This window comes from Halichoerus grypus, chromosome 12, assembly GCF_964656455.1.
Source record: "Halichoerus grypus chromosome 12, mHalGry1.hap1.1, whole genome shotgun sequence".
In the NCBI taxonomy this organism is placed as follows: Eukaryota; Metazoa; Chordata; class Mammalia; order Carnivora; family Phocidae; genus Halichoerus; species Halichoerus grypus.
Window position 1 is genome coordinate 104,530,546 of NC_135723.1, and position 27,357 is coordinate 104,557,902.

At 36.2% G+C, this 27,357-nt stretch overlaps 1 protein-coding gene across 10 annotated transcripts in view; it reads right to left on the minus strand.

Annotated features, from left to right (window-relative positions):
• Positions 1-27,357, minus strand: part of LMBR1 (limb development membrane protein 1) — a 166,099-nt gene that overhangs the window by 28,059 nt on the left and 110,683 nt on the right. For 6 of the 10 annotated variants that reach the window (XM_078059798.1, XM_078059803.1, XM_078059797.1 and 3 more), the window contains 6 exons: positions 14,298-14,378; positions 9,016-9,092; positions 8,300-8,377; positions 6,011-6,084; positions 5,691-5,781; positions 4,358-4,424 (listed from right to left, as the gene is read on the minus strand). In XM_078059798.1, the coding sequence (XP_077915924.1) occupies positions 4,358-4,424; positions 5,691-5,781; positions 6,011-6,084; positions 8,300-8,377; positions 9,016-9,092; positions 14,298-14,378 (468 nt within the window). Of the gene's footprint in view, positions 1-588; positions 2,430-2,453; positions 3,787-4,357; positions 4,425-5,690; positions 5,782-6,010; positions 6,085-8,299; positions 8,378-9,015; positions 9,093-14,297; positions 14,379-27,357 lie in introns of those variants that run through there. The other 4 variants (XM_078059802.1, XM_078059801.1, XM_078059800.1 and 1 more) reach the window with 4 other exon arrangements.

Here is a 27,357-nt window from a genome sequence, read left to right on the forward strand (position 1 = left end):
ACTGGGAGTAAAACTGGCGGTCACAAGGAATTGTAGCCTGATCTCTAATTTTAGTATTCTTTATAAGGAGAATTTATTCATGTCTATACTTATATAATTAAAATTAATTTTAAAATAAAATCTCCTACAAATAAGGAGATAATATATTCACCGGTCTCAGAACTGACTGTGTGCAGGAGTGCTATGAAGTATTCTCAGCCAGGCTAGAGGCCTTTTTTCTTAGTACAAAGTAGACTTTTATTATAGCTTACTGTCTGTTTTTTTTTTTTGTTTTTTTTTAAAGATTTTTTTTTTTTATTTATTTATTTGAGAGAGAGAGAATGAGAGACAGAGAGCATGAGAGGGAGGAGGGTCAGAGGGAGAAGCAGACTCCCCGTGGAGCAGGGAGCCCAATGCGGGACTCGATCCCGGGACTCCAGGATCATGACCTGAGCCGAAGGCAGTCGCTTAACCGACTGAGCCACCCAGGCGCCCCATGGTTTTTTAATTATAACATTTTAAGGATTACATCTTAAGCCTCCTTCCAGCTAAATTATCCTAACTAGAATTATTTTCATATAAAAATATTTTATTAACAAACTAAAATTTAAAATATTTGAATGTATGTCAACAGATGGCTATATTATCTAGGTAATGTAATCTGTGGCCAACATGACATTTTCTCAGACAGGACTATGTTCCCTGAAATAAGAGTGGCACCAGAAGAATATAACAAGTAGATACTGGGAATAAAGAGCATTTAAGGATTGAGCATTAGTTAGTCTCTTAACTTTTAGACATCTGACACACAATAACTTTCTCTTTATTATTAAAAATCATAACTAGATATACAAATTTATTGTTCAGATATAAGAACAATAGTAATCAACCAAAAATCAATTAGTGCCACTCTCTCTCTGCAATATAACTGAATATAAGTAAGTCATAGAGAATTTGTCAAGAAGGCGTTTAAAATTATTTTTAATCAAAGTCATAGTTAGGAATACATATTATGATTTATACTTCTATTTTGCATTTGTCATTTCTAAGCATCATTCACTTTTGTTTTACACTGAGAATTGGAGAGAATTGGCCCAGGGTAAAGATTAATAGTATATTTATGAAACCCGAAATCAAGACCTCTCCAAGATGGACCAGTTTTTAAACAGGTTCCCTTCATCAAGGAACGAAAGAGTAATCCACTTTATCTCCTGCAAGATGAGGGACTAGATGGGACCCAGAGAAATACATGGAAGTACTAAAAAATAAATTCAAGGTGATTCAAAGGGGTAAATGTTCTTGTTTTAGTATCCTAAGTACATTTTCTTTTAAAACTCTGCATTTGGGCCTTGTATAATTTACAAGTTACAGAAAGAGCTTCAGGATAGCCGAATAACTATAAAAACAATTTTAAAAAAGAAATTAGTAACAGTATTGCAAAGCCTGTTGGTTACATTTGAGAAAAATTTTCCCTGTTAAAGGAGATTGCAAGTAACAATGTGAAAAAAGGTCCATCTCTCAGTAGTTTCTTGATTAAACATAATAAAGAACATGTCAGCAATCTTACAAAATCTGTTCTTACAAAATTCATTGCTGCTTTTAAAATATTTTATTGCAGAAAAGTTTGGGCATCTACAGAGAGTTCCTTAGGCTTGGTCCTGTTCTATTTTCACCTTGCTCGCCAGCCACCTCCTCTAGTCAGGGTCAAAGCAAACAGTAAACTGTTTACTGCACATACAGACATCAAGTCCCCCAAAATGTTGGATTCTTCAAAACTAAAGTCTAAATAGGCAGCAAAGCAATGTTTTGGAAATCATATGCACTGACATGGCATTACTTTTTTAAAGGGCTTTAAAGAGTTTGAGTAAGAAATGTTAAGCTCAGATTCTTTGTGTTTCCTATAGACAACAAAACCATCATTTACATTAATTATATTTAGCCAAAAATACGTGGTCAAAATCGTCCTCACAACTTAATTCTTAGTTGTCAAGTGATACGCTTATAAAATCTACTCTGTGGCAATTTTTCAATTAGTACAAATTTTTCCATATTCAAATATAAGCAGCTGATCAAAGGACTTCTTTAATGAATGTGTCCTATCACACCAGGCACGGAAGTCTAAAGCTAGAGTTTAATGCTGCCTCCGTTGAACCAGTAACACCAGCTAACAAATTAAAAAGCCAAAAACAATAAAATTCATATAACACTTTCATTTTTGAAGCAAAAATATCACCAAATTAATTATTTTATACAGGACTCAATGTATTTTCAATTTACAATTAAAGTAAAAACTATCACTGACAAATTGCTGAAATAAGAGAAAAGCTGCTCATATACAGGTAATGTTGGATTTTTCCTTGCTATTTCATTTCTCATTTCACTGTAAGTGACGGGGTGCTGCTCGTGGGATTCCCAGGGGCAGATGAGAGCATCCTAAGGGTCAGGCTTTCCTTGGGAGAGGCAAAGAGAAAGAGTGAAAACTTTCACAGCTTGGAATGTGGTTGTGAAACACATCCTCTATTCTAGGCTTATGAGCTTTTCAGCTGGTAAATCAAAACCCTGTTATACACCAGGATAACATTCATGACAATTCTCCACATTTTATCTTCTTAAAAATCAAAGGCTCAGTCCTAAAGGGTTAATAGAGGAATTACAAAGTAACTCTCTAGTTTGCATTTCCCATAATACTAAAATAAAGCTGCTTCTTTTAGTCCAGAAATTTGCTTTTTTAATACTATGAAAAGCCTCCATGAATCTGTTTAACGTATTTACTTCTTTTCATCTATTCAGTGCCACTGGGCATAACCTGTAATGCAGTGCGTGTTGATATTTTGCAAAGCGCCACATGACTCACTGTACCCTAATGCGCTCCATTAATCCTGTTTGGACAGCTGGGTCCAGGCGTTTGTTAGCTGCATTCTAATTGTCCCATCTTTCTTTTTCTTCTTTTTAGTTATCTCTATGGCAAACTACTCAGGAATTTAATTTGTTGATCTTCAAAAAGCAAATTTTGTCATTAAGTTGTTTTCTTTGTATTAAAAGCATACCCACCATGCAATTTTTTTCCATAAAATCAGTATATATCACTATTAACAAATAATCTTAAATAACAGATCACAGTGAGTTTTATAAATGACTAAATGGTAGGGTGGCTATAATATCACAGAAATTATTGTTGGACTGTCATAAAACAAATGATATCACTTAGTTACAAATGAAGTTACTAAAGTGCATACTTTTGGCATTTTCAAGATTAGCACACCATAAGCAGATGTCAAAACAATAACAAGTCCTATAAAGCAAACACAAAAGAGGTAAGACCACTAAGTAAATAAGCTTTCTATTAGTCTGTGAAACAGTGGTCTCTTTACATTTATACTTCGATTTCACTTCTTACTAAAACATGAAATTCTCGGTAAGCATTGCGCAGATAACCATAAAGCCTCTATTTCCCTCTTGCAGCCTGCCTCCCTGCTGGCCAGGAGTCTTGAATCAACAACGGAGGCAACAGAAGAGGTAAACAAAAGCAACTCAAAGCAACTAGTAATTTTTGTTATGAGCAACTTGTGAAGGTTGAATGATGGGATTCTTCTAATCATTTGTGAACACTCTTAAGTGGAAACCTAGGTCCAGAAAACCAAACAGAACTGCCTAACGGAAACTTTTGTCTGAAATAATATTTAGCCAAGAAGTGAGATCACAGCCTGCAACATGCTTTATAAAAGATAAGAAGGCCAAGTGAAGATTTGTTCAACTATTTCAATGACAACGTAGAAATGTATTAGTTTTAAAAGATGATCAACGTTCCTGTAAATTGAAAAATTAAGAAAACTATATAAATGACAGGCAAGAAAAAAATTCAACAACCAAAGGATGCCCTTGAAATCTGCACATGCTCGCAAAGACCTCACTGTTTTCAAGTCTATTTCATGGATATGAAGCAGCTTAAAAAAGTTTTACACATTTTCAATTTTTTACACCACATGCTAAATTATAAGTTTTAAAACACATTTCATATAAGAAAAATTAGTTTAATACTTTCTAGACATTAAACATTTTTTTTTAATATCACAGTTTTCTCACCAGAGAACTCAAAAGCTTAACTAGTCAGTGGAAAGAACTGTCCACTGTTTGGAGAAGGAACATTTTTAAGTATTTTAAAAAAATAAATGGTCTTTATTTGATACAAGTACTTGTTTTGGTATGGTTCTCTACATAAACGAAGTATAGAAGTTATAAAATAATGTGAAAGGAAATACTCTATTTCAAAGGATGATCTTTTTGAAAAAGTGCAAAAACTAAAAGTTAAGGCAGAAGTTTAAGAAAGATATGTTAACAAGGTATGGATTTCAAACGGACATTTCTCCTGTAAACTTACCCAGTGTTCTTGACATCACAGGGAGCGCAGAGCTCAAGACCAAGATGGACACACAATTCCCAATGATCTGTGTGGGGATCACAAAGAATATTGGGCAGTCAGACAGCAGAATGACAAATGCAATCAATCTACTCACATTCTGGGAACTTACTGCACATTTTACTTACCTTGTACTATTGTACTGTACTTTGCTAACTTCTTAGTATTACTCAATACAGAATTTAAAGAGACTAAGAAACGTTTTCTACAAATATTTAAAGTTACATCTGTAAAGTTCTAGAAGGTATTTACAGTAGCTGGCACAAATGTAAAGTTATAGAACACTTAAATTACACCTCAGACAATGCACTTTACATTATTGATTGAGGTTGCCAATTTTAAAAAGGTTTGCCTGTCAAGTAAAATAGAATGAATACATTTAACACTTCTGACTATATTTTTAAAGCCAGACTACTGCTCAAGATATATAATATCTACTTCTAATACATTCAACTATTATAAGATTTAATACCAAAAAGCTAGAAATCTAAAACCCCTAAATTCTAATAATTCATTTCCAATGTGTCCTATGCTTACTCTTTCATATTAAATAAAAGGAGCTGAAAATACTGATTAATGCTGATGATCACTTAAACTAGATGCTAAGTATCTCAATAAGCATAACATTCTATAGATAGGTAAATAAAGTACATAAAATAACTTTTCCCTTTTAATTTAAGATAGGCTGAAAATATGTGATATATAATAAAAACAAACCAGCAGCTCTTATTACTTATTCTTCATGGTCAGCCTGTGGGAATATTTTAAAAAGATGCAGTCACTATATAAGGTAACAGTCTTTGTTATTCCAAAGCCAATGACACATTGTAGGAAGTCAAATTAGCCTCAGACTACAAAATGTTTCTGAATAGAACTCTTCCGTCTTGCTTTAATTATTCAAATTTGAAATACTTTGTCTCTACTACTTGTAGCAACTAAGTTCTTCAGATTTCAAACAAGCTCCCTGAAGTACAGTTTGCACAATCAAAGTTACTCATTAGCAATACGTTTTCTTTAGAGGAGAAAGAGTCCTTTCAGTAGCCTTCTGTAGCTGGTTAACAAGCTCTGCAGTTGTATGCATTTACAAGTGAATGGATGCCATCCAAATTAAACAGAGCAGCACATCCTTTTCCCACTCATTCAGCATTTTGAAAATCTTTCAGTTTGTGTTTATGCAATTTACAAACAAATACCTATCACCGCAAATGAACCATCCAGGGCGATTACAAAATAAAACAGCTCGTTTGCCTTGTAACGCAAAAGGGAAGCACAGCCACCTAAGACTTCACCTTACCTTTGTCATAGTTGTGTCATCCTTCTTGGGAATAAAATTTCCAAAAAATCGGAGGCTATAGAAACCGACAACAGAGGACACCATAAGATAGCTGTGAGAATCAAGGAAAAAACTCTCCAAAGAATGCAAGTTTCCTTAAGTCCTCAGTAGTCTCCAGAAACTCTTAAGGTCCAAAAGAAAAACAAAACAAAAGCCACTTGGCGTGCTTGAGGAAGACTGATTTGTTTTTCCCTTCTAGGCAAGTGTCTTAGTAAGTTACCACTGTTCCAGAAAACTAAACAGAAAATTTGTTAAACAATGTTTAGTTAAAGAAAGGATACAAAATCAAAATGATTTCAAGTGCAGCTCCCACAAAACCAAAAGCAGAAAGAGAAGCATTTCCTATTCCAGGACCCTGGGGGGGGGGAAAAATCGCTTTTCAGAATTCAGTGACACTATATATTTGCTTTCCCTAAAACTGTTTCATAAATACAGGAATTAGGAATGTTTAATACCCTAGAATAACATCTAGATTTTCTAAGGACAATAAAACATGACATTAGATTGCATTCATCAACTAATGCAAGCACGTGTTAATAATTTTAACAAGCTCAAAACATCTCCGATTTATCTCAAATGTAATTTACTTATCAAAATGATATTATACTTATTGTTAAAAGTCCTGAATATTACTGGAAGAAATTTTTAAAACAGTACCACAGGAATAGAATATATAATTATTTAAATAAACCCTACAACAACATATAAAATTATACAATTAAAATATATCAAAGTAGGCTAAGCATAGAAAGAAAGTGAATGTGTATATCCTATTTCTGCAGTTGAAAGTTTTGTTTCCCCAAATCTTCCTTGGGAATTCAGACGTTTTTAAAAGATACAACTTAATTAACACAGATTTTTTTTAAGGTAACACTACACATTTTTCCAAAACATTATACCTATTGTCAAAACCTATCTTTATCTAGAACTTAAAAGACAACAAGCAGAAAAACCAGTATTTATTAATGAGACCAAACAGGCAAAAAAATAATTTCTTACTAAAGTAGGAAGAATATTTTCAAAGTTTACCAGTTAAAGGAAGTATTCAAATATGAACTACTGTTCTACTATCAGCTTTAATTGTATCAAACAAAAATACCAGGAAAATTAAGAATGTATAGTCAGGTTAGTAAAAAATAAACCAATAAATAATATCATACATACCATATATACATTCTAATTTTGGCATAGAGAAGTAAGAATACTCATGGAAATTTCATATATATAAACAAGTCAAAGAACTATCAACTCTTTGTCAATCTTTTGACAAAGAAATGAATAATGCTAATAGAAAGCTTATTGGCTGGGTGAAAAACATTTTGGAAATATTCCCTACCTCAAGAGAAGTCCTCCAGGCAGAATTAAGATGATCTGGTTTATTTACACAATCATGCACAGGCCCTACCAGGTGTAAGTCCCTCTCTGTGACACGCTAAGGGGATGGTACAATGATGTACTATGGGGCTCGGGGCTTACGCAGTGTGCAGTGTGCACAAGGGGTTCCGAAGTGAGTAGAAGCCACCACAGCACATAATATCCTGCTCCATCAATGAATCTGGGTCTAACAAAAGATGAAGACCAGGGTGCAGATGAAGTACTGTTTAGTGTTATTGTTGCTTGTGGAATGAGGCACCTGGAAAGCATGTGGGCTGGCTAGACAATGGGCAGTAACAGAAGGCACAAGGTCCAGCAAAAGTCAGAGGAGGGCAGGATCTAACTGGAGAATATGGCTGAAAAAAAATTAGCTTTGAAAGAACAGGGTATCTCCGTCTTGGACTGAAGGGAAGAAATTTAGGTTGATGTTGGCTTGTTTCTATGAGAAGAAAGGTATACATCCTCTGGTTCAGAGAGAGAAGCGGCACTAAAAGTCTGGAAGAGTTTTGAAGTCCTTTCTATGGGGAATAAGAATGCTACTGACTTAGAAAAATGTAAGAAAATGTTAGGATGTAAATGCTACTTTAAGCAATCAAAAGTTTACAGAGACTCCTAGAACTATGCCAAAAACGAATCTTTAGTGATAACTACCTTCTATATGGAGAATATATTTAAATAGGCTAAAAGATAGAATTTAATAGAATCAACTTTTAAACAAGAGAGAAAACAAATTCATGAAAAGATGTACATCTGACTCTCCTCCAGTAACTAAACACTTGACTCAGTTTCATAAAATGTGTGACTCTTCTGAAACATAAGTCTACCAACCACAGATCAGGATCTTTTGCAAACACTATGAATCCATCTAATAAACTCCTTCCACATCACTATTTCACAGAGTATACATTTTCTTAAAGAATTACAAATATGAACTTTAGTAAAACTAAAATAAACTGTGATACAAAATCTAAAAGGAAACTCTGATATTTGGTAAAAGGGCTGGCCAACCAAAAGTAAGAAATTATAAACAAAAGTCATAGTTCACAAACACTGTTTACAAAGGCTCTTTACATAAAGAAATTCATACAACCTGAAACATAGGTGCAGAAAGGTGATGTTTTAAATTACTTATTTGAAACACTCTGGGTATATACACAGAACACTTTTGCAAAAGAAAGACATTTAAAGCACTTTACCCTTGTTCCCTTTGGCATGGCTGTTTCATCAACCAACAGGCAAAGAATATTACAAGCCACCAAGAGGACCGAGATGGACTACAACACAAAAAATGATTATCAGTTCTGAATTTCACAGATATTTTGTGAGTACACATGTATTAAAATCTAAGTTATCAACCAAATATACGCTTCAGAACAGAGGAGAAGACCAAAATTCTACACACAAACAAACCGAAAGTAATCAAACTATCTGCAAAAACTCCAGAATAAACTCTAAAAGCTTCTGCAAATTATTACAATTTCAAAGCTTGTGACTAAAGCTAATAATATAGATCCAGTTACTGACTGATTCCCAATTGGAAACCCACAACTCCACAGATTTAAAAAATGGTTAAAATGTTATTAGAACTAATTTAATAATATAATTTTCACATCCCATCATAGTCTGAAGCAAGATATCTGCAATACCTTGTCTCTTAATTCTAAATGGCACAAAAGAATAAATGTCCTGCTTTCATGAGGAAATAGTTAATCTTAAGAACTTTTTAAAAATTGCCATTAATTTCCATTTTTGCTTTATTGAGTTCTTCCAAATAAAAGTATAGATGGATTTTAATCCTGTTGATAGAAAACCAGTTTACTTGAAACCATTTAGCTGAGGGAGTTGCCATACTGAAATATCAAAGTAAATAAAAAATAATTTGCTTTATTTAACTAGGCAAATAAATTCTTACTGTCTCAATAAGAAGGAGAACCATAACAGCAGGATACACCAAATTTCTTTCCCATGCTGAAGCTTTTTTTCGCCTCTCTATTAGGAAAAAAAACAAAATACAACAAAAGATTTCCAAAAATTCTCTCCAGACCCATATTTTCATTCCTTACTGCTATAATCAGTATGTATTATTTTTGTATATTTCTTTTTCACAAACATAAATTATTTTTAATTTTCCTCCAAAAACTATAAAAATCAGAGTTTTAAAATCACTTTGCTACATTAAATAGCTCAATCCTATGATGCTTACATTTTAGCTCTGTAAAGACATTTCAGTTGCTAACAAAATGTACTGTTAATACATGGTTTACTAGGAAAATATAGAAATATTTGTATTTGATGTAGATTTACACGTTGATATAGATTTGAGTGAATAAAGTTAATTAACATGAGTAAAAATCCCCTTTAATCCAAAGATAAATACCTCCAGTTTTCTAAAGGTGGAAGCAAACTTCTGGCTACAATGATCTACCTGATTATCACACCAATCCTCATGCTATGAACAACTGGTAAAAACAAATCAAACTTAACTAAGAAAAAAAAAATACATGAAGGAATCACAGAGCTACCACAACAGAACTATGAGGTCAATACTCTGTGAAATGGATTGATGTGAGCCCTCACATTTGCACTATCTTTCCCTCAAGAGTTTTCCAACAAAAAAATGACATGGCCCCACAAAGCTGAGAAATCAAGCAAATATCAGTGGGTGAAAGAAAATGATGCTAAAGCAATGCTTTCAGCAAACTCAACAGCATCAGGAAAACAAAAACTGGAGTGTGGGGCTACCAAGGCAGCCAAAATTTGAGAGGCTATGATCACAGAGAAAAGGAAAGAAAAAAGAAGGGAGCCTAACATTCAGCCTCTTGCCCTGTAAGGCACCAGTGGCCAGCAGGCTGAGAAAGTGACTAGAAGGTACAGCAAAGAGAAGGAGCAAAGCTTCTGTCAGGCTCACATTTCTTGAGATAAAAACTAAAGTTCAGGGTACATAAAGAAGATGGTATCATAGTCAACAACAAAACACCCAGGCTTTCACTTAGGAAAGCTATACACTAGGAGCAAGGCCAAACTGCAAAGCGACCAACTCTCAAGAAGACCAAAACCCACTCTGGAACTATCACCAGCCCAGACAGATGAAAGGATTTGTCCCTACTCTAACTGCCTACCAGAAGAAAAAGTAAATCCTCTCAAGAAGAAAACATTATCCAGAGTTTTTATTTTGTATAAGAAATGCCTGACACTCAATCAAATGTTCCCTGGAGATAGGACAAAGAAAAAAGATAATAGAAACAGACTCAGTTTATCCAAATATTGAACTTATCAGAAAGAGGTCTTAAAATAACTGATTAATATGTTCAATAAGGTAAGTGACAAGATGGCAAATGTCATAATTTGAATCTAGAAAATACCTGAATGAAAATTGTAGAACTGAAAAATAGTGTAACTAAAATTAAGACTTCAAGAGATAATTTAGCAATAGTTATGACACAGCTGAAAAGACACTGAAATGGAAAACACATCAATAGAAAATATCACAGATCAAAGAATGTGATAAAGGAGGGGAAACTCAGAAAACAATACAGGAGTGAAAAGGTCTAGCACATGTGCAGCTAAGGTCAAAGGAACTAAAAGAAAAGTAGCAGAAGCAGCATTTGATGAGACGATGGCCAGCAAGTCCCCAAATGGATAAAAGACATTAGGCCACACACTGACGAAGCGCCACAGATCTCAGAAGAATAAACACAAAGAAAACCAAACCTGAGCACATCAGGGTAGAACTACTAAACAAAGACAAAAAGAAAATCTTAAAAGCTTTCAAAAGGGCAACAATACAACTTTTAACCAGAAACCAGAAGACACTAAAAAGACATTTTTTCAATGTTGAAAACTACCAGATAAGAATTCTAAATTCTGTAAAAATGCCCTACCAATGAGAAGGCAAGTAAAAATGTTTTCAGGTAACAAAAACTAGAGAATTCGTTGCCAACAAACCAGCACTAATGAAATGCTAGCAGATGTTTTTCAAGCAGAAGCTAAATGAACACTGGAAACACAAATCAGGGACATATATATTAAAACACCAGTGAAAACCACTTCACAACCACTAAACTGGTAAAAATGTAGAGTCCAACACTGTCAATTGTTGACAAAGATGCTAAGCAACAGGAAGTCTTACTCGTGCCTAAAACAAATGCAAAATAATACAATTACCTGGGAAAACAATTTGGCATTATTTTAGAAAGCTGTATATTCACATACTCAATGATCCTATAATTCCACTTCCAGGTATGTACCCTGAAAAAACATGTGTACCAAGAGGTATGGAGAACAATGTTTATACCAGTATTATTCATAATAACAAAAGAGAAACACATCAAATATCCACCAACAGCAGAATGAATAAAGTAACTTGACACAATATGATGTTGTTTACAAAAATGAAAATGAGAGCAACCTACAGAATGGGAGAAGGCATTTGCAAATGATATATCCACTAAAGGGTTAATATCCAAAATATATGAAGAACTTATACAACCCAGCACCAAATTAAAAAATGAAAAGAAGACTTGAATAGACATTTTTCCAAAGAAGACATCCAGATGTCCAACAAACACATGAAAAGATGCTCAACATCACTCATCATCAGGGAAATGCAAATAAAAACCACAATAAGATATCACCTTACACCTGTCAGAATAACTAAAATCAATAACACAAGAAATAACAAGTGTTGGCAAAGATGTAGAGAAAAAGGAACCCTCATATACTGTTGGTGGGAATACAAACTGGTGCAGCCACCATGGAAAACACTATGGAGGTTCCTCAAAAAATTAAAAAGAGAATTACCAAACAATCCAGTAATTCCAAAACTGGGTACCCAAAGAAAACAAAAACACTAATTCAAAAAGACATATGCACCCCAATGTTTATTGCAGCATTAATTTACAATAGCCAAGACATGGAAATAACCCAAGTGTTCATCCACAGATGAATGGATAAAGATGTGATTTGTATACATTTACACACACACACACACACACACACACACACACACAGGAATATTACTCAGCCACAAAAAAGAATGGAATCTTGCCATCTGCAACAACATGGATAGAGCTAGAGTGTACTATTCTAAGTGAAGTAAGTTAGTCAGACAAAGACAAATACCATATGATTTCAGTCACATGTGGGATTTAAGAAACAAAACAAAACAAAGTAAAAAAAGACAAACAAAAAAACCACTCTTAAATACAGAGAACAAACTGATGATTGGCAGAGGAAGTGGGTGGAGGATGGGTAAAATACTATGATGAGCACTGAGTAATATATGGAATTGCTAAATCACTATATAACTATCACTATATAACACTGCATGGTAATTATACTTCAATAAAAAAGAAAAATGAAAATGAATAAATTTTCAACAATAAAACACTGGACTTCATTTCTGAAAACAGAGTAATAATAGGGACCAATTTTCCATCCAGGCTGAAACAATTAGGAAACAAAAAATACATGCATATGAAACAGTTTCAAGACTCTGGATGTGTGGTGACAGAAAGCCAAAGCTCTCTGAGAGATGGGAAGCAAACAAGGCAAGCCCTGGGTCTGCTCCTGCTTACTCTCTTGCGACAGTTTGCTGGCCACAGCAGAGGGCACAGGGACCCAAGCAAAGCCCAACTCATTCCTTGAGTTGAGGACATAAAATGGGAGTGTGGAGAGACCAAGTTAGCTGGACTATACAGAGCAAAGTACCACAGACAAAAGTCCTCAGAGAAAGAACTCCACAGATCTTCAAAGGGTCATCCTTGAGTCTTCAGTAGGGTAAAGATCAGCTCAGGTACATGAACAAACAACCCACCCCTGAAGAAAGAACCACCCATGGAGCAGGAGTATCCAACCATTATAAGGGGCCAAGAATAGGGCCTGCTCCCACAAGGTAAGAATGAGACCTCATAAATGACAAGCATTGTTGCCTTAGTGTGGGAACAACTGGCCCTAGAGGACATGCTGCTCTAGCCCTGCCTGACAAGCCTTCAGAGCAAAACCCAAGAATATCAAACTGCTTCCAAGTAACTTAACTGCATCCCAGAACAAAGTTCCACACTTACAAGAATACAAAAATATCAGCACCCAGCAGTAAGATTCTTAATGTCCACTATCCAATCAAAAATCGCTAGGCATGCATAAAAGCACAAAAATATACCCAATGATGAGGAGGAAAGTCAATCAATCAAAATCTATCAAGAACTAACACAAAAGTTATAAAAACATTGTGTTATTATAATATATTCCATATTTTTTAAAAAGTGGAGGACACAGACTAAACAGGTCTAAACAGAACTTCTAAATATAAAAACTGCACTGTCTGAGGATGCCTGGGTTATGTCGGTTGAGCATCAGACTCAATCTCAGCTCAGGTCTTGATCTCAAGGTCGTGGGTTCAGGCCCTGCACTGGGCTCCACACTGGGCGTGGAACCTATTTAAAAACAATAATAAAAAAAACTGCAGTGTTTGAGAAGAATACAATAGATGGGATTAAATGCAGATTAGATACTCAAAAGAAAAAAGTAGTGAACATGAAGATATAGTAAGAGGAACTATGCAAAATGAAACACACAGAGAAAAACATCTGAAAAATAAAGGAATATCCGTTGAGTTTGGGGGACAACTTCCAGTGGGCCAGTGTACATGTAACTGGAGTCCCTGAAAGGGTAGCACAGAGAGGAAAAGAAAAAAACATTTGGAAAAACAATGGCCAAAAATGTTCCAAATTAGACGAAAACTATAAATTCCCAGATCCAAGAGACTCAATGAACCCAATGAATAAGAAACATAAAGAAAACTACTCTAAAGCACATCTGAATCAAACTGTTCAAAGTCAGTGACAAAGAGGACATCTTAAAAGCAGAGACAGAAAAAAGACAATTCAAAGGATGAGGAGGACAGATTACTCGTCAGAAATAATGCAAGTGAAGAGACAATAGAGTGACATCTCTGAACATCAGCATCTGAAAAGTCCTTTTATGCACATACAAAACAAAACAAAAATGGGAGTACATACATGTTTATCTTCTCCCCAAACTAAAAAACAGTCTGTATCTATAGCTTTGGACAGATTGGAAGCTTGTAACATACCCTAAAGATTTCATAACTTTTTTTAATATTTCAGACTATAGGCAAGTCTTTGGAAAGAATCCAAGACCAGTACATGAGTCAGGAACAAAAATGTACAGTACCTAATTTTGTCTTAAGAGTCTTCACATTTTCAAGTTCTTGTTCCAACTCCATTATATTGTGTTCCACTGATGACGACAGTCCTGTCAAAGCAACAATAGTTTAGAAGTATCACAACAGAACCTTGTTAACAGCATAGAATGGGTAGCCCTCACTTTAATTAAAATATAAGATAACACACTACAAATCCTGATCACGGAGAATAAAAACAAATGCTGCTGTGATTCACAGGAAAACATACCTATCGATTTCTTCACCACTTAAGACTTTCAGGTTGTTGCTGATTAAATACTACATGTTTCCTAGAAAATGCCTTACTCTGATAATATTTTTACTTGTTCTGTTGTTAATTTTTCATTAATGACAAAAGTATCATATGATTATAGAAAGTGAAAGAAATTCACAATCTCCTTCTCTATCCCACCCCCCTAAAGTGACAATTGGTAACAGCCTGGCTGATGCTTCCACACCTTTCTTCATGATCATGTGAATATTCATAGATACATATATACCACACACATGGTTTCTATTATATATTTTATAGAAATGGGTTAAATCAGACATGTTATTTTACCACTTGCTTTCCTAGTCAATGATACATCCATGTTTACAGATAGTGCCAACTCCCTTAACAACTGAATAACATCCCATAGTATGGATGCATTTCAATTTTATTCAGAATTATTCCACTTATGACTAGTCAGGTTTTCCTGTTTTTGGCAACTACACACAATGTTGTAACAAAAATGTCTACATGCATATCCAGTACATTCTAATTCTATTGTTTCTATAGGACAGATTCCCAAAATTCCAATTGCTGAGTCAAAGGATATAAGCATTTACAGTTAAGAGATATTTAAAGGTTACTTCCTTCTAAATATTGAATTTATTGTAATGATTTAAATAATGTAATAATTTTTTTTTTAAATAAAATATTTTTTTTTTAAAAATAAGGGCACCTGGGTGGCTCAGTCAGTTAAGCATTGGACTCTTGATTTTGGCTCAGGTCATGATCTCAGAATCATGAGATTGAGCCCCATGACAAGCTTTGCATTGGGTGTGGAGCCTGCTTAAGACTCTCTCTCTCCCTCTCCCCTTGCCCTTATTTCCACGCTTGCATGCACACGTGCACACACATACACACACTCTCAAAAAAAGGAAAAAAAAAAAAAGAAATTACTGTAATAATTTACATTTCCATACAGCTTTTGAAAGTACCTATTTTCTTCCTGTATTTTCCCTAGCACTGGATGTTGTAATTCTTGAATTTTGGCCAGTATGACGATTTCTTATTGTTACTTTAACATGCATTCCCCTAAATGTGGTTGAGCATCTTTTCAGACGTTTATTTATCACATGGACTTTCCCTATTCACATTTTCTACTTATTTCTATAATGATGTATCTCCATATTCTATTTTATCCGTTAAATTCTGAAATAGATAAATTAAAATCCCCCACTACAAATGTACTTTTTTTATTGATTACGTCTTCTCAGTTTTTAAGAGTTTTTTCATTATATATTTGTATTTATCTAAGTTTTTCGGGTTCCTATAAGACTGTTACACCTACCTTATGAATCACACCTTTTATCTTTAGATAATGACCCACTTTGTCTTTAATGTTTCTCTGCTTAAATTCTGTTTTGTGGACCTTAAGTTCTACTTTCTTTTTGTTTTTACCTGCCTTACTTACTTACTGATTTATTACAAACTTACATATAAGAGACAAAGAAAGAAAGACTAAAATTAAAGGGGTGTGTGTGTGTGTGTGTGTGTGTGTGTGTGTGTGTGTGTGTATCAGCTGAATCTTATTTGAGGTTTAATCTTATCAGATAGAGTTCGTTATAAGCAACTGAAATTGACTGACTGGTTAAAACTGAAAAGGAATTCATGAGACAGAACCAGCAGGAAAACTTCTAGTTTTCCTGGAAAGGAGAGGAACCAGGCAGCTGGGGGCTCCAGGTGGCAGGAGCAGATGGACTGTCTCCTCATAGTATTATACCTGGGATGGATCAGTCCCAACTATTTTCAGTCTTTATGTTGCTATGATCAAGAATAAAATTTTTAGACTTTATGTTGCTAAGATCAAGAATAAGTTTCCAGTGTCCTAATGGCCTAGCTCAGAGTCACATGTTAATTCCCTGAGTAGGGGAGGCAGAGAACTTTGACAAGCGGTTCCACAGATATGATCAAATAGGAGAAACAACAAAGCCCAATCAGATGCTTTCTTAGAATACAGGGCAATAGGTGCTTATAGCAAAATGGTTGAATAACCCAATCTGACAGCCTCTGTTCTTTAACAGTGGAATTCAGCCCATTTACATTTAGTAAAATAAAGTATTTGCGTTCAATATAATTTTTTATAACAGCTGATAAACTTGATTTTATATCTTCCATACTACTTAACTTTTGAAGTGGTTTTTTTTTTTAATTTTATCTTTCTCAAAATGAAACGTGCACACAATTCCAAGTCCCACATACCTGCACAAGGCATATGCATACATGCTGCATTCCTCCCAGTTCCACCTACCCAAAGACAGCCACTTTTTGTTTAGCTGATTCTTTCAGTATTTGTCTTCCTAGCACTAAACAAACAGCTTCCTTTGCTGGGTCTTGATTTTCCAGCTCTATGGCCTTTTTCCGCTTACTTACTATGGCCTTCCTACCAAACCACACACCTTGTCATTCCCCCCTCTCCCAATGTGGATTATTGGACATTTTGGTTACATTAATATTCAATGTCTGCATCATTACAAAAGAAATGCCATCCATTACTTACCCACATAATAAACTATGATTAGCTTTCCTTTCTTCCATATAGTATTCTTCCCACCCCTAGAAGTAGTCATTTTCCCCATTTGCTTAGTCTTCTATGTCCTTATCACTGTCTCAAAGCCACCCTCACCTCCCAAATGTCTTTTTCTCTTGGTGTTTAAACTCCTGTTATCCCATTCATCGCATTATCTGGGAGCAACTTCTCCTGGAGTCGTGAGACCTGCCCTGGCCTGGACAGGCTGCTCTCTAGGCCTGCTGCACACTGGCATCCCAGGCCCTGTTCTCTCCTCTCCTAGGGCACATCTCTTATTTCCAACTTAGCCTTTCTCACTGCTTCACTCCTTTATTTAGGTGGCGCATGGCCTCTCCAGCAGCTTGCAAAGAAAAGGTGAATGGGAGGTAGTATTTTTGAGACTACGTAAGTCTGGATATTTTACCTTTGCTCTCATAGTTTGGTTAAATAAGGAAATCTAGGTGAAAACTATCCTTCAGAATTATGAAGTCATGGGGCGCCTGGGTGGCTCAGTCGTTAAGCGTCTGCCTCCGGCTCAGGTCATGGTCCCAGGGTCCTGGGATCGAGCCCCACATCGGGTTCCCTGCTCAGCAGGAAGCCTGCTTCTCCCTCTCCTACTCCCCCTGCTTGCGTTCCCTCTCTCGCTGTGTCTCTGTCAAATAAATAAATAAAATCTTTAAAAAAATTTATTAAAAAAAAAAGAATTATTAAGTCATTGTTCCATTGTCTTCCAGCTTCTAATGCTGCTTATGAGAAGTCTAAAGTTCTTCTTCTTGTCCCCTTGAGTGTGAACTGCTTACCATCCTGTGAAATGTGTGAGATCTTTGTTCCCAGTGTTCTTGCAGTGAGTCCCTTTCCATGTACTATGCGGGGCACTAATGAGCCCTTCCAATCTCCAAATTCACATCCTTCGGATCTGGGAAATCTCTCCTCTCTCCAACTGGAATTCCTATTATTTGGATGTTAGATATCCTGAACTGGTTTTCTAATATTCTAAACTCTTCTCCTATTTTTGTCATTTTGACCTATCTTCTAAAAAAGTTCTCTATCTTCCAGTCTTTTAGATAAGTCATTATTTCTAATTATCAAGAATCACTTTCTGTTCACTAGATACTCCATTTTTATGAAATCCTGGCCTTTATCATGACTGTAATCTTGGTCTCTCTCAGGATATTAAAAACAGGTTTATTTTTAAATATTTTTCTCTAGTGTATATTGTCTCCCTCAGTGGTCTTATTTGTCTTGGCCTCTCCTTTCATGTGGCTCGGAAGTCTGATGAACCTTGTCTGCTCACATTTAAGAATAAAGCACTGGGACGTCAGTTGATTAGGGCTTCCAACTCTTGGTTTCAGTTCAGGTCATGATCTCAAGGTTGTGACACCAAGCCCCACGTAGGGCTCCACACTCAGCGTGAAGTCTGTTTGTCCCTCTGCTCCTCCCCCGACTCGCATACGCTCTCAGTCTCTCCGAAATAAATAAAATCCTTGGGGGGGAAAAAAAAAGAACAAAGCACTAAACATGCTAATGTGAAGCCCACGAGTGTGTAGGTGGCGGCTGACAACTTCTTACTGGGTAATCCAGCCAGGTCTTTCATGGAGGACACCCTACTGCTGGCTTCTGTGGGGCTTTCCTCCTGGGCGAGACAGACTCCCCAGGTAAGACTCTTCGCATCTCCTTGGGGTATTAAAGCTTGGCTGTCCAAGTGAAGAGAGATGGGAGCCTGTGAGCACTCACCCCATCCTCTACTTCACCAGGCCACAGCCTCTGTTTCACTCTCTGGAGAACAACCCTCCCTCTTCTCTTGGGGTAGGAGAGAGCCTGCTGCCTTGGATGGAGGGGAAAAATGTGGAGAACAAAAGCCTTCATCAACAGGATCTTCAACGAGCCCTCCTTACCTTAAACTTACTCCACTTCATCTCCACCTCCGTATCTGGTGGTGCCACCTCTTGAGACTTTGGGAGATTCCAGGATATAAATCAAGCACAGATGGCTTAGGATTTAGCTTCCTTGGGTCTGCTAAACTGGTTACTTCTAAGGTTTTCTCAGGTCTACTAAATTCCAAAAGTTTACTGGGGTTTTCTCAAGTTCTCATTCTCTGAACCTCATTGTTCTCGTATGTGAATGAGCTGTATTTATTAGGATGTTTTCCACTGAATCAAAAACCTCAATTCAAAGTAGCTTTTAAAAAAAGAAAATAATTTCATGAAATTAGAAGTTTAGAGACAGAGAGGGCTTCAAAGTGGGTTTTTTCCCACAGCGCAACAGTGACATCCAGGGACTAAGTTGCTGCCATCCACAAGTTGGCTTGATATGAAGACTGGTGGCTCTTTCTCCTTTCATGTAATTTCATAATTTCTGTTTATTTTGCTCTTTATTTCTTCTTTTCCCAGCTAGTAGAATTTCTGTTTATTCTTTTTCCCTATGTTAATTTGGCACTTCAGTGGTTACTTTCTCATTGTTAACAATAGACTTGTACTGTTTTTTAATGTAACATAGTTATAACTCTAGTGATGCCTTACTGAATAACTTTCCTGCACCAAGGTGAAGCTGTCATGATACTTTTATCTGTTCTTTCACTGCTTCCCACCCACTCCTCCTAAATCCTGGATTTTGCTGAGATTGCTTTAAAAATATTTAGTATAGGCGCGCCTGGGTGGCTCAGTCGTTAAGCGTCTGCCTTCAGCTCAGGTCATGATCCCAGAGTCCTGGGATCAGGCTCCTTGCTCAGCAGGAAGCCTGCTTCTCCCTCTCCCACTCCCCCTGCTTGTGTTCCCTCTCTCGTTGTGTCTCTGTCAAATAAATAAATAAAATCTTCAAAAAAAAAAAATATTTAGTATACCGGGGCACCTGAGTGGCTCAGTTGGTTAAGCGTCCAACTCTTGATTTCAGCTCAGGTCATGATCTAGGATCGTGAGATCAATCCCCGAGACAGGCTCCACACTGAGCATGGAGCCTGCTTAAGATTCTTCCTTCCCTCTGCCCCTCCCCTAACCCCCTCAAATAAATAAATTAATTAATTAAATATTTAGTATAAGATTATTATTAAATTTTTCTTTCAATATAAAAGTTGCCATATCCTTAATGCCTAGAATAGATCTAGCACAAATTAGATACTCAATATACAGATATGAAATGAAGGAATAAATGAATGTCTTTTGTGGCCCTAATATACATATGACATATTTATAAATATATGAGTTTTTCATTGCAATCTTTCCCCCCCACACCCTTAAAACTAATGATATTATTCAATAATCCTTAGCAGGTTACAAACGGGAAGTTTAATGTTGATTTCTCTCTCCTTTATAAGTGATTTTTCTATGTGAAAGCTTGTAAGGTGTTTTATTATCACCATTCTTGGAATTCAACAATGTTAACACAATAAATCTAGATCTTTTAAATGTCCTGTTTAATAATCTTGTCTAGGACTCTGTGGTCTTTTAATCTGCACTAAAATCTTTCTTCAGCTCATTGACATTTTCTTCTACTATCTATTTACTTAATTTTTTCTACTTGTTCTTTTTCCTCCTTCTAGATGCTTACTATTTAGATTAAGCAGCTTAGCTCTACAGTCTGTGCCATTTCACTGGTGTTTCCTTCTCTTTGTACTTTTGGTTTGTGACATGAAATCGTTCTCCCATTTGATTCTACCAGATAATTAATTCAGTTTTCAGAAAGACTACACTCATTCCCTATTGCTGCTGTAACAAAGTACCATAAACTTAGTGGCTTAAACACTAATTTATTATCTTACAGTTCTAGAGGTCAGAAGTCTGAAATCTGGGTGTCAGCAGGACTGTGTTCCTTCTGGAGATTCTAGGAGAGAATGTGTTTCCTTGTCTTTTCCAGCTTCTAGAGGCACCCGCACTCCCTGGCTCATGGTTCCCTCTTCAGGTCACTCGATACCTTTACTTCCACTGTCACATCTCCTTCTCTAACCCTCACTTGTAACAATGCTGTGAAGGCACTGGGCCCACCAGATCATCTGGGATAATCTTGAGACCCTTCACCTAATTACCTTACAAAGTCCCTTTTGCCATGTAGGGGGCATGTTTACAGGATCAGCGTGGTTAGGACTTGGATACTTTTGCAGGGTCACTATTCTGCCTACCATAAGGACTATTTCATCTTTTGTCTACTGAATTTTTAATTTTTTTTCACATTCCAGGTGATCTTTTTTCTTCTCTAATTATATCTCCTTAAAAGTCCATATTACTGGGGCGCCGGGGTGGCTCAGTCGTTAAGCGTCTGCCTTCGGCTCAGGTCATGATCCCAGGGTCCTGGGATCGAGCCCCGCATCAGGCTCCCTGTTCCCCAGGAAGCCTGCTTCTCCCTCTCCCACTCCCGCTGCTTGTGTTCCCTCTCTCACTGTGTCTCTCTCTGTCAAATAAATAAATAAAATCTTTAAAAAAAAAAAAAAAGTCCTTATTACTTTTGGGGACTAAGTACAAATTCTTATTTGTCTCTCCATTAACTTTTAACTTCAGTGGGAATCATTGCTGTAGATACTCATCTTAACCTTCATCACTCAGCCTTAAGCGAGTGATCATTTTTCTTTACGCACTACTACTGTTCCCTTCACACTTAATCAAGTCAGACGGTCCTTCAAACAATGACAAACCACTTTGAGGGCCCAGCAATTTCTATTTTGGGGGCCTGGGGATGAACTGGCCAGAAACAACGATGCAGGAAGAAGAAGCGTTGGTGCTCTGGGGTCTCTCTCTGCAGCAGCACTCCTTTCTCAAAGGGAGAAAGAAAACAGAGGATTCAGACCCAAAGTGCAAGATGGCAAAGGTGCTAATGCACCAGGGGAATTCAGAGGCTCTTTTTCTAAGCCCTCTTAGAGAATCACTAAACTCTAGTCGTGCCCTGGGTTTCGAGGAAGGTAAGTACTGTGCCCTCTGCATCGCCTTCCTCACTTGTGTCCATCACTGAAGAGAGAGAAATTCAATACCTTCTCTTTTGGAGAGCCTGAGGTCTTGAATGCACTAAACTGTTCTACAGTATTTCCAGAGCTCCTGAATTTAATCATTTTACTAGTCAATATATAATTGACACTTATAGGAGAACAGGGTTAAAGACAGAGATATTCAGGTTATAGGAGAACAGGGTTAAAGACAGAGATATTCAGGAAGTGTGGCCCAAAACTACTAAACTTTGACTATGAATGTAGTTTATAGAGTTTCTGGTAGCCGAAGCCAAAGGGAGACAATTAAATTATGGAATCAACGATTATCTCCATATAAGAAGGAGACTTACAGTAAGATCGCATGGTATTATAAGGTTTTCAAGTGTCTCTGAATCAAAGCTTAGACTACTTAACAGTCTTAGAGATACCTTTTGCTTTTTACCCCATTTCTTCATAAATTATATGGTGTGTATCTGTAGTTAATGCTCATTTAACTTCTCTACCTGATTAATTACAAATACAATTCCAAACTATACTTCATTCCCTGTATTTATAAAGAAGCATTATTCCAGTAACTAGTTCAGTGCTAGAGAAAAATAATCTGATGAGTATTCAGAATTGTGAAATGGAATAGGTATCAGAAGAAACAGTATTCCTGCTGCCAATTTTAAGTTACGTGAGAAGACAGAAATGCCCACTTTGTGGGTGTGATATCTACAAAGCTCAATACAAATATCTAGACCAATCACTATATTTTTCAAAGGAAAAATAACTAAAGTAGTATTTCTGAAATGCTGTGTTTTTATTTTCAGGTGACACAATGCTAGGCACACAACAGTTAATAAATACTGACTGACTTGCATACAAAAATTAAGAATACATTCTCATTATCTTCAAACAAAGCATGCTTTGATTCACCTGGAATAACACAATTTTCAAAGACATTACCATCCTTTACTATATACGTATCATTACCTTAGTGAGAAGAGCAAGCTTGTTTAGGCAGAATCTTCCAGTGCAAATGACCAAAAGGAATGATGGCTATTGTAAGGAATCAAGACACACTGCAAACACACATTGGAATGTGACGGGAATTTAAGTTGCACTAAAAAAAAAATCATCAAAATATCCTGAACAATTGTATTATCCTTACTTTATTTCAAAATGAATCTAACATGTTCCATGTCAGCATTAGTCTAGTCAATAAGTCAAATCGGTAGACAAAACCTGTCTGGACCAGTCATGAAAAATAAAAAGGGATTCTCCAAGAAAACCACAAAGCAGCTCATTTAAGGTCAATTTAACGGTATTATTCTGTTTTTCTTCCAGCCTCGACATAAGATTTCACTACCTCAAAGGAAATTAGAAGAGTATCTATTTGCATTCCCCTAGGTGATTGGCAGTTCAACACCAATTAGTTCAAAATTACACTGTTACTAGCGTGCAATAAAAACAACACCTTTCATCTTCCTTACACAGGTAAGAATACCTTCAGAGCCAATAACTTTGATCAAGTAAGTATTTTTGATCCTGCCCCACCCGTCTCTTTGGATTCAGGAAAACTAATAGCTGAAGGCAACTCTTCCCGGCTTTATTCTTAAGCTGAAAAACTAGTGTGGTATTGAAAATATTTTGCGTCCAAGATAACAAAATTTCCCAAAGCCCAGCATTTCTTCAATAACTAAGCCTTAATGCGTAAGAAAGCTTTAACTGACATTCATATGTTAAAGGGCAGATACTATTTAAAATATGTAATGCATTTTTTAAAATAAATATAAATCTCTAAATTGGTATGTAAACAACTCATATAATGTGAAGCAACAAATCTCCCTAAACAATTTAGTGTCCTAAACTAAGTCTCATAATGAATACTATTTAGTAGACACCTCTAGTATAAACGGATTAGTTTTTCATTTTTTTAAATTTAGCATATAACCAAAAAAAGTTGATTAGAAAATCTGTTGCCTAAGTAACTCTTTAAAATTTTGATTGTATTTAATACATTAAATTGACCAATGTGATCTCTATCAACAGATTGTGAGGTCCCTCAAGTACTTTTTAATTATTTCTAATCACTCAGACAGATAATTTTGTTGTCTAAAGCCCAAGACTCCTAAAACTTCATAGAGTGAACAGTCTCCATCCTCTAAGCAAACACCAATTACTGTTCAGCACAGAGCCATTGCCAATGAGGCAGGCCCCGGAAAGTTTTTGAAAACTGAAGCCTGGACATTCAAATCTTTAAAGCATCTATCTCAGCATCAACAAACTCTGTTATTATCTATAAAAGAGATGGACAATTCATACACTCAAACACTCTATTTCTATTTCATTTGCAATGCTAGTATTTGTTAAAATATTAGTTTCTATTTACTCGTGACATATTCACAAAAATATGGCTAAGTACAGAATCAAGTAATGTAAGACATTTGATATCCAACACAATTTGAAGATTCAAATATACTTTCATTATAAATGACCACAGCAAGACAGAAAATATTAAACAATCAGCTTTTAGAACATTATAAAAAGCTATGTACCAGGTCACCTGGGTGGTTCAGTCAGTTAAGCCAGTTAAGCCTCTGGCTTTGGCTCAGGTCGGGATCTGGGGGTCCTGGAATTAAGCCCTGCATCAGGCTCTGCAGGGAGTTGGCTTGTCCCTCTGCCCCTCACTCCACTCGTGCTCTCTTTCTTTCTCTCTCTCAAATAAATAGATAAAATCTTTTTTTAAAAAATCAAACAATCAAAGTAATTGGCTTTTTTTTTAAACCTTAGATATAAGTTATTGGTAGATCTTAAACTAGATAAGATATTAAGATAGTGAATACTATCATCCAAATAGGTTGTGGTTGAACAAGTAGCTCGTGTATATTAAATTTTTTCTTCTGCTAACAAATTTAGATCATTTATATATAGCAATCTTTCTCTAAATTTCAGAGACTATATGATACTTGACTCTTATGTTATTCTATAGTTTGTTACTCCAAACTATTCCTCATCTACTGATAATATATCTTATCTTACATCTCTTCAGTCACCTCATTTCATCTTGCAACAAATCATTTGTTTGGGCCACAATTTATAGTCAAGAACGTGGTTATTTGGCCCAAGAAGCTGAATAAATTGTTAACAAGGCATCTCTCATTGTTTCAGACATTTGGACCCAAATGTTGGTAATCATGTTAGAAAGAAACCATTTAATTAGTTTCACCAGTAGAGTTAATATTCTTTCCTGTTAGCTCAGGAAGTCAAGATATTACTAGACACTTTCTTCTATCACAGTATTGCCAAAAGGCGGGGGTCATTGAGTACCAACAATTTTTGCTATGTGTGTTGTTGATGAGAGCTGGTATTTGATCACCTTCAGCCAGTCCAAGCCCACCACTGCTCAAAGTGGCCCAGGGTCTGATACATTTGAGATATTCTCAACTTCAGTGCTATAACCAACAGTAAATCGTATTCCTAGAATAACCATTGCTAGACTACAGAAGAACAGCTAAAGAAAGTCAAGAGGAAGGCATGTAGAGAACACAAGATGTGATACGAGCTCCCTTACGTTATGGCTGTTACCTTAGTTCAGACAAGGAATGACCAAATCAGCAAACTGTACTGACAGTAATGATGAACAACGCCTCTGACAGGACGTAACTACTCTAAACCAAGCATAAACACCACCACAAACCTTGACATCACCACAAAACTGCCTGGCAAACTCAGTGTAGTGATAAATAAGCAAGATTCTAAGACTGATGGTGACCAATTGCTTCTGACAGGTAACTAGGTTCCATGAGAAGATCGAAGGAGTTAATTTTTATCAATCTTCTGTTTTTCAGAATACAAAGGTACTGCAACTTGACACTCCACAAAAATGAAACAAGTACATTTTCTGTGCTCTTAAGAATAAAGAATTAATACAAGCTTCAATGAAAAAGGCTTTTTAAAAAAAGATCAAAATCAAGCAGGAAAGTAATTGCTACCAAAAGTAATATACTAACTTTTTATCATGAAGATGAAACTAGTACCTAACAAAATTGAATTGAATCATTAAGTTCAAAGTCTACAATATTTTTAAATAAATTACATTAAAAGAACTGTCAAGGTTTTGAACTTAAACAATAAAAAATAATTCCTATTCATTATGGTACTTCTAAAGTTACCCAGCACAGCCATAGGCTATATACACACGAAGGCTAATTATTTCAATTAATGCTGTTGCATTACTTAAACATTTAAACATGCTAATGATATATGCATCCTCTTAATCCTGGGTAGGAATTACAAAAGATTTTCTACCACAATTAATGTAATGGGACTTTCTGTTGGGCTACTCTTCTGGGGTCTTGGAGTAGATAGAAATGGATCTTGATTGCTCGTATTTCATGGCTTCACACTAGGGGAAATCACCTTATCATTGCTTCTTTACTAACACCCCAGGGCATAAGGTCCTCCAGCCCCACAATCTTGGCTTGTCTTCAGAGGTCTCTACTGTGGGCCCTCCTAAATACTGTCTCCATGTAATTCTTTTATCCTATCACCAAATTTTATTTCTTCTGCCTTCTTCACTTCCTTTTGGATAAAAATGACAACTCTCCATCATGCATGTTTTTCATCTCTTCATTTACTCATGCAACAAATATTTACCACCAACCCACTATGTGACTGGGGATATCATGGGATCAGGAGTACAGAAAGGAATAAAACGAACAAAAATCCCTGCCCCTGTGCAGTTCCTGTTCTACTATGAAGAAACTGGCAATATATTTAAAAAGTGGAGAAAGTGGAAAGTGTTACAGGAAAACATAAGGCAGGAAAGAGGGAAAGAAGTGCCAGGGCAGAGGTGGAGCTTGGCAATATTAGTCATACCCACAAGGCTCCAGTGTGGGAAAGCCCACTGAGAAGGGGATCTTTAGGTAAAGCCCTGAAAGACAGGAGGCAAAAGGGAAACACAATGCCCTGGGATAGGAGGCGATGGGCCAGGGAAGAACAGCAAGGAGACTGCAGGAAAGGAAGTCAGAGAATAGATGGGGGGCAGAAAGGGAAGCACTGCAAAAACTGGTTTTTATTCAGATTGAAAAAGGAGGCCACTGGAGAACGCTCAGCAAGTAAGTGAGAAGATCTGACTTACATCTCAAGCACTTTGTCTGACTAGGCCAAAGATAGATGCATGGAGGCTAATTAGGAAACAATCTAATTAAGAGGTGACTATCGCTCAAACCAAGGTGGTGACATGCAAGCAGATACTTTGAAGCTAGAGCCAACAGCTTTGCTAAAAGGAATCCATATGAGAATTAAGAGAAAGACTCCCAAGGAATTGGCCTGAGCACCTAAAAGAATGGATCTGCCACCTATAGAGACGGGTCGGCT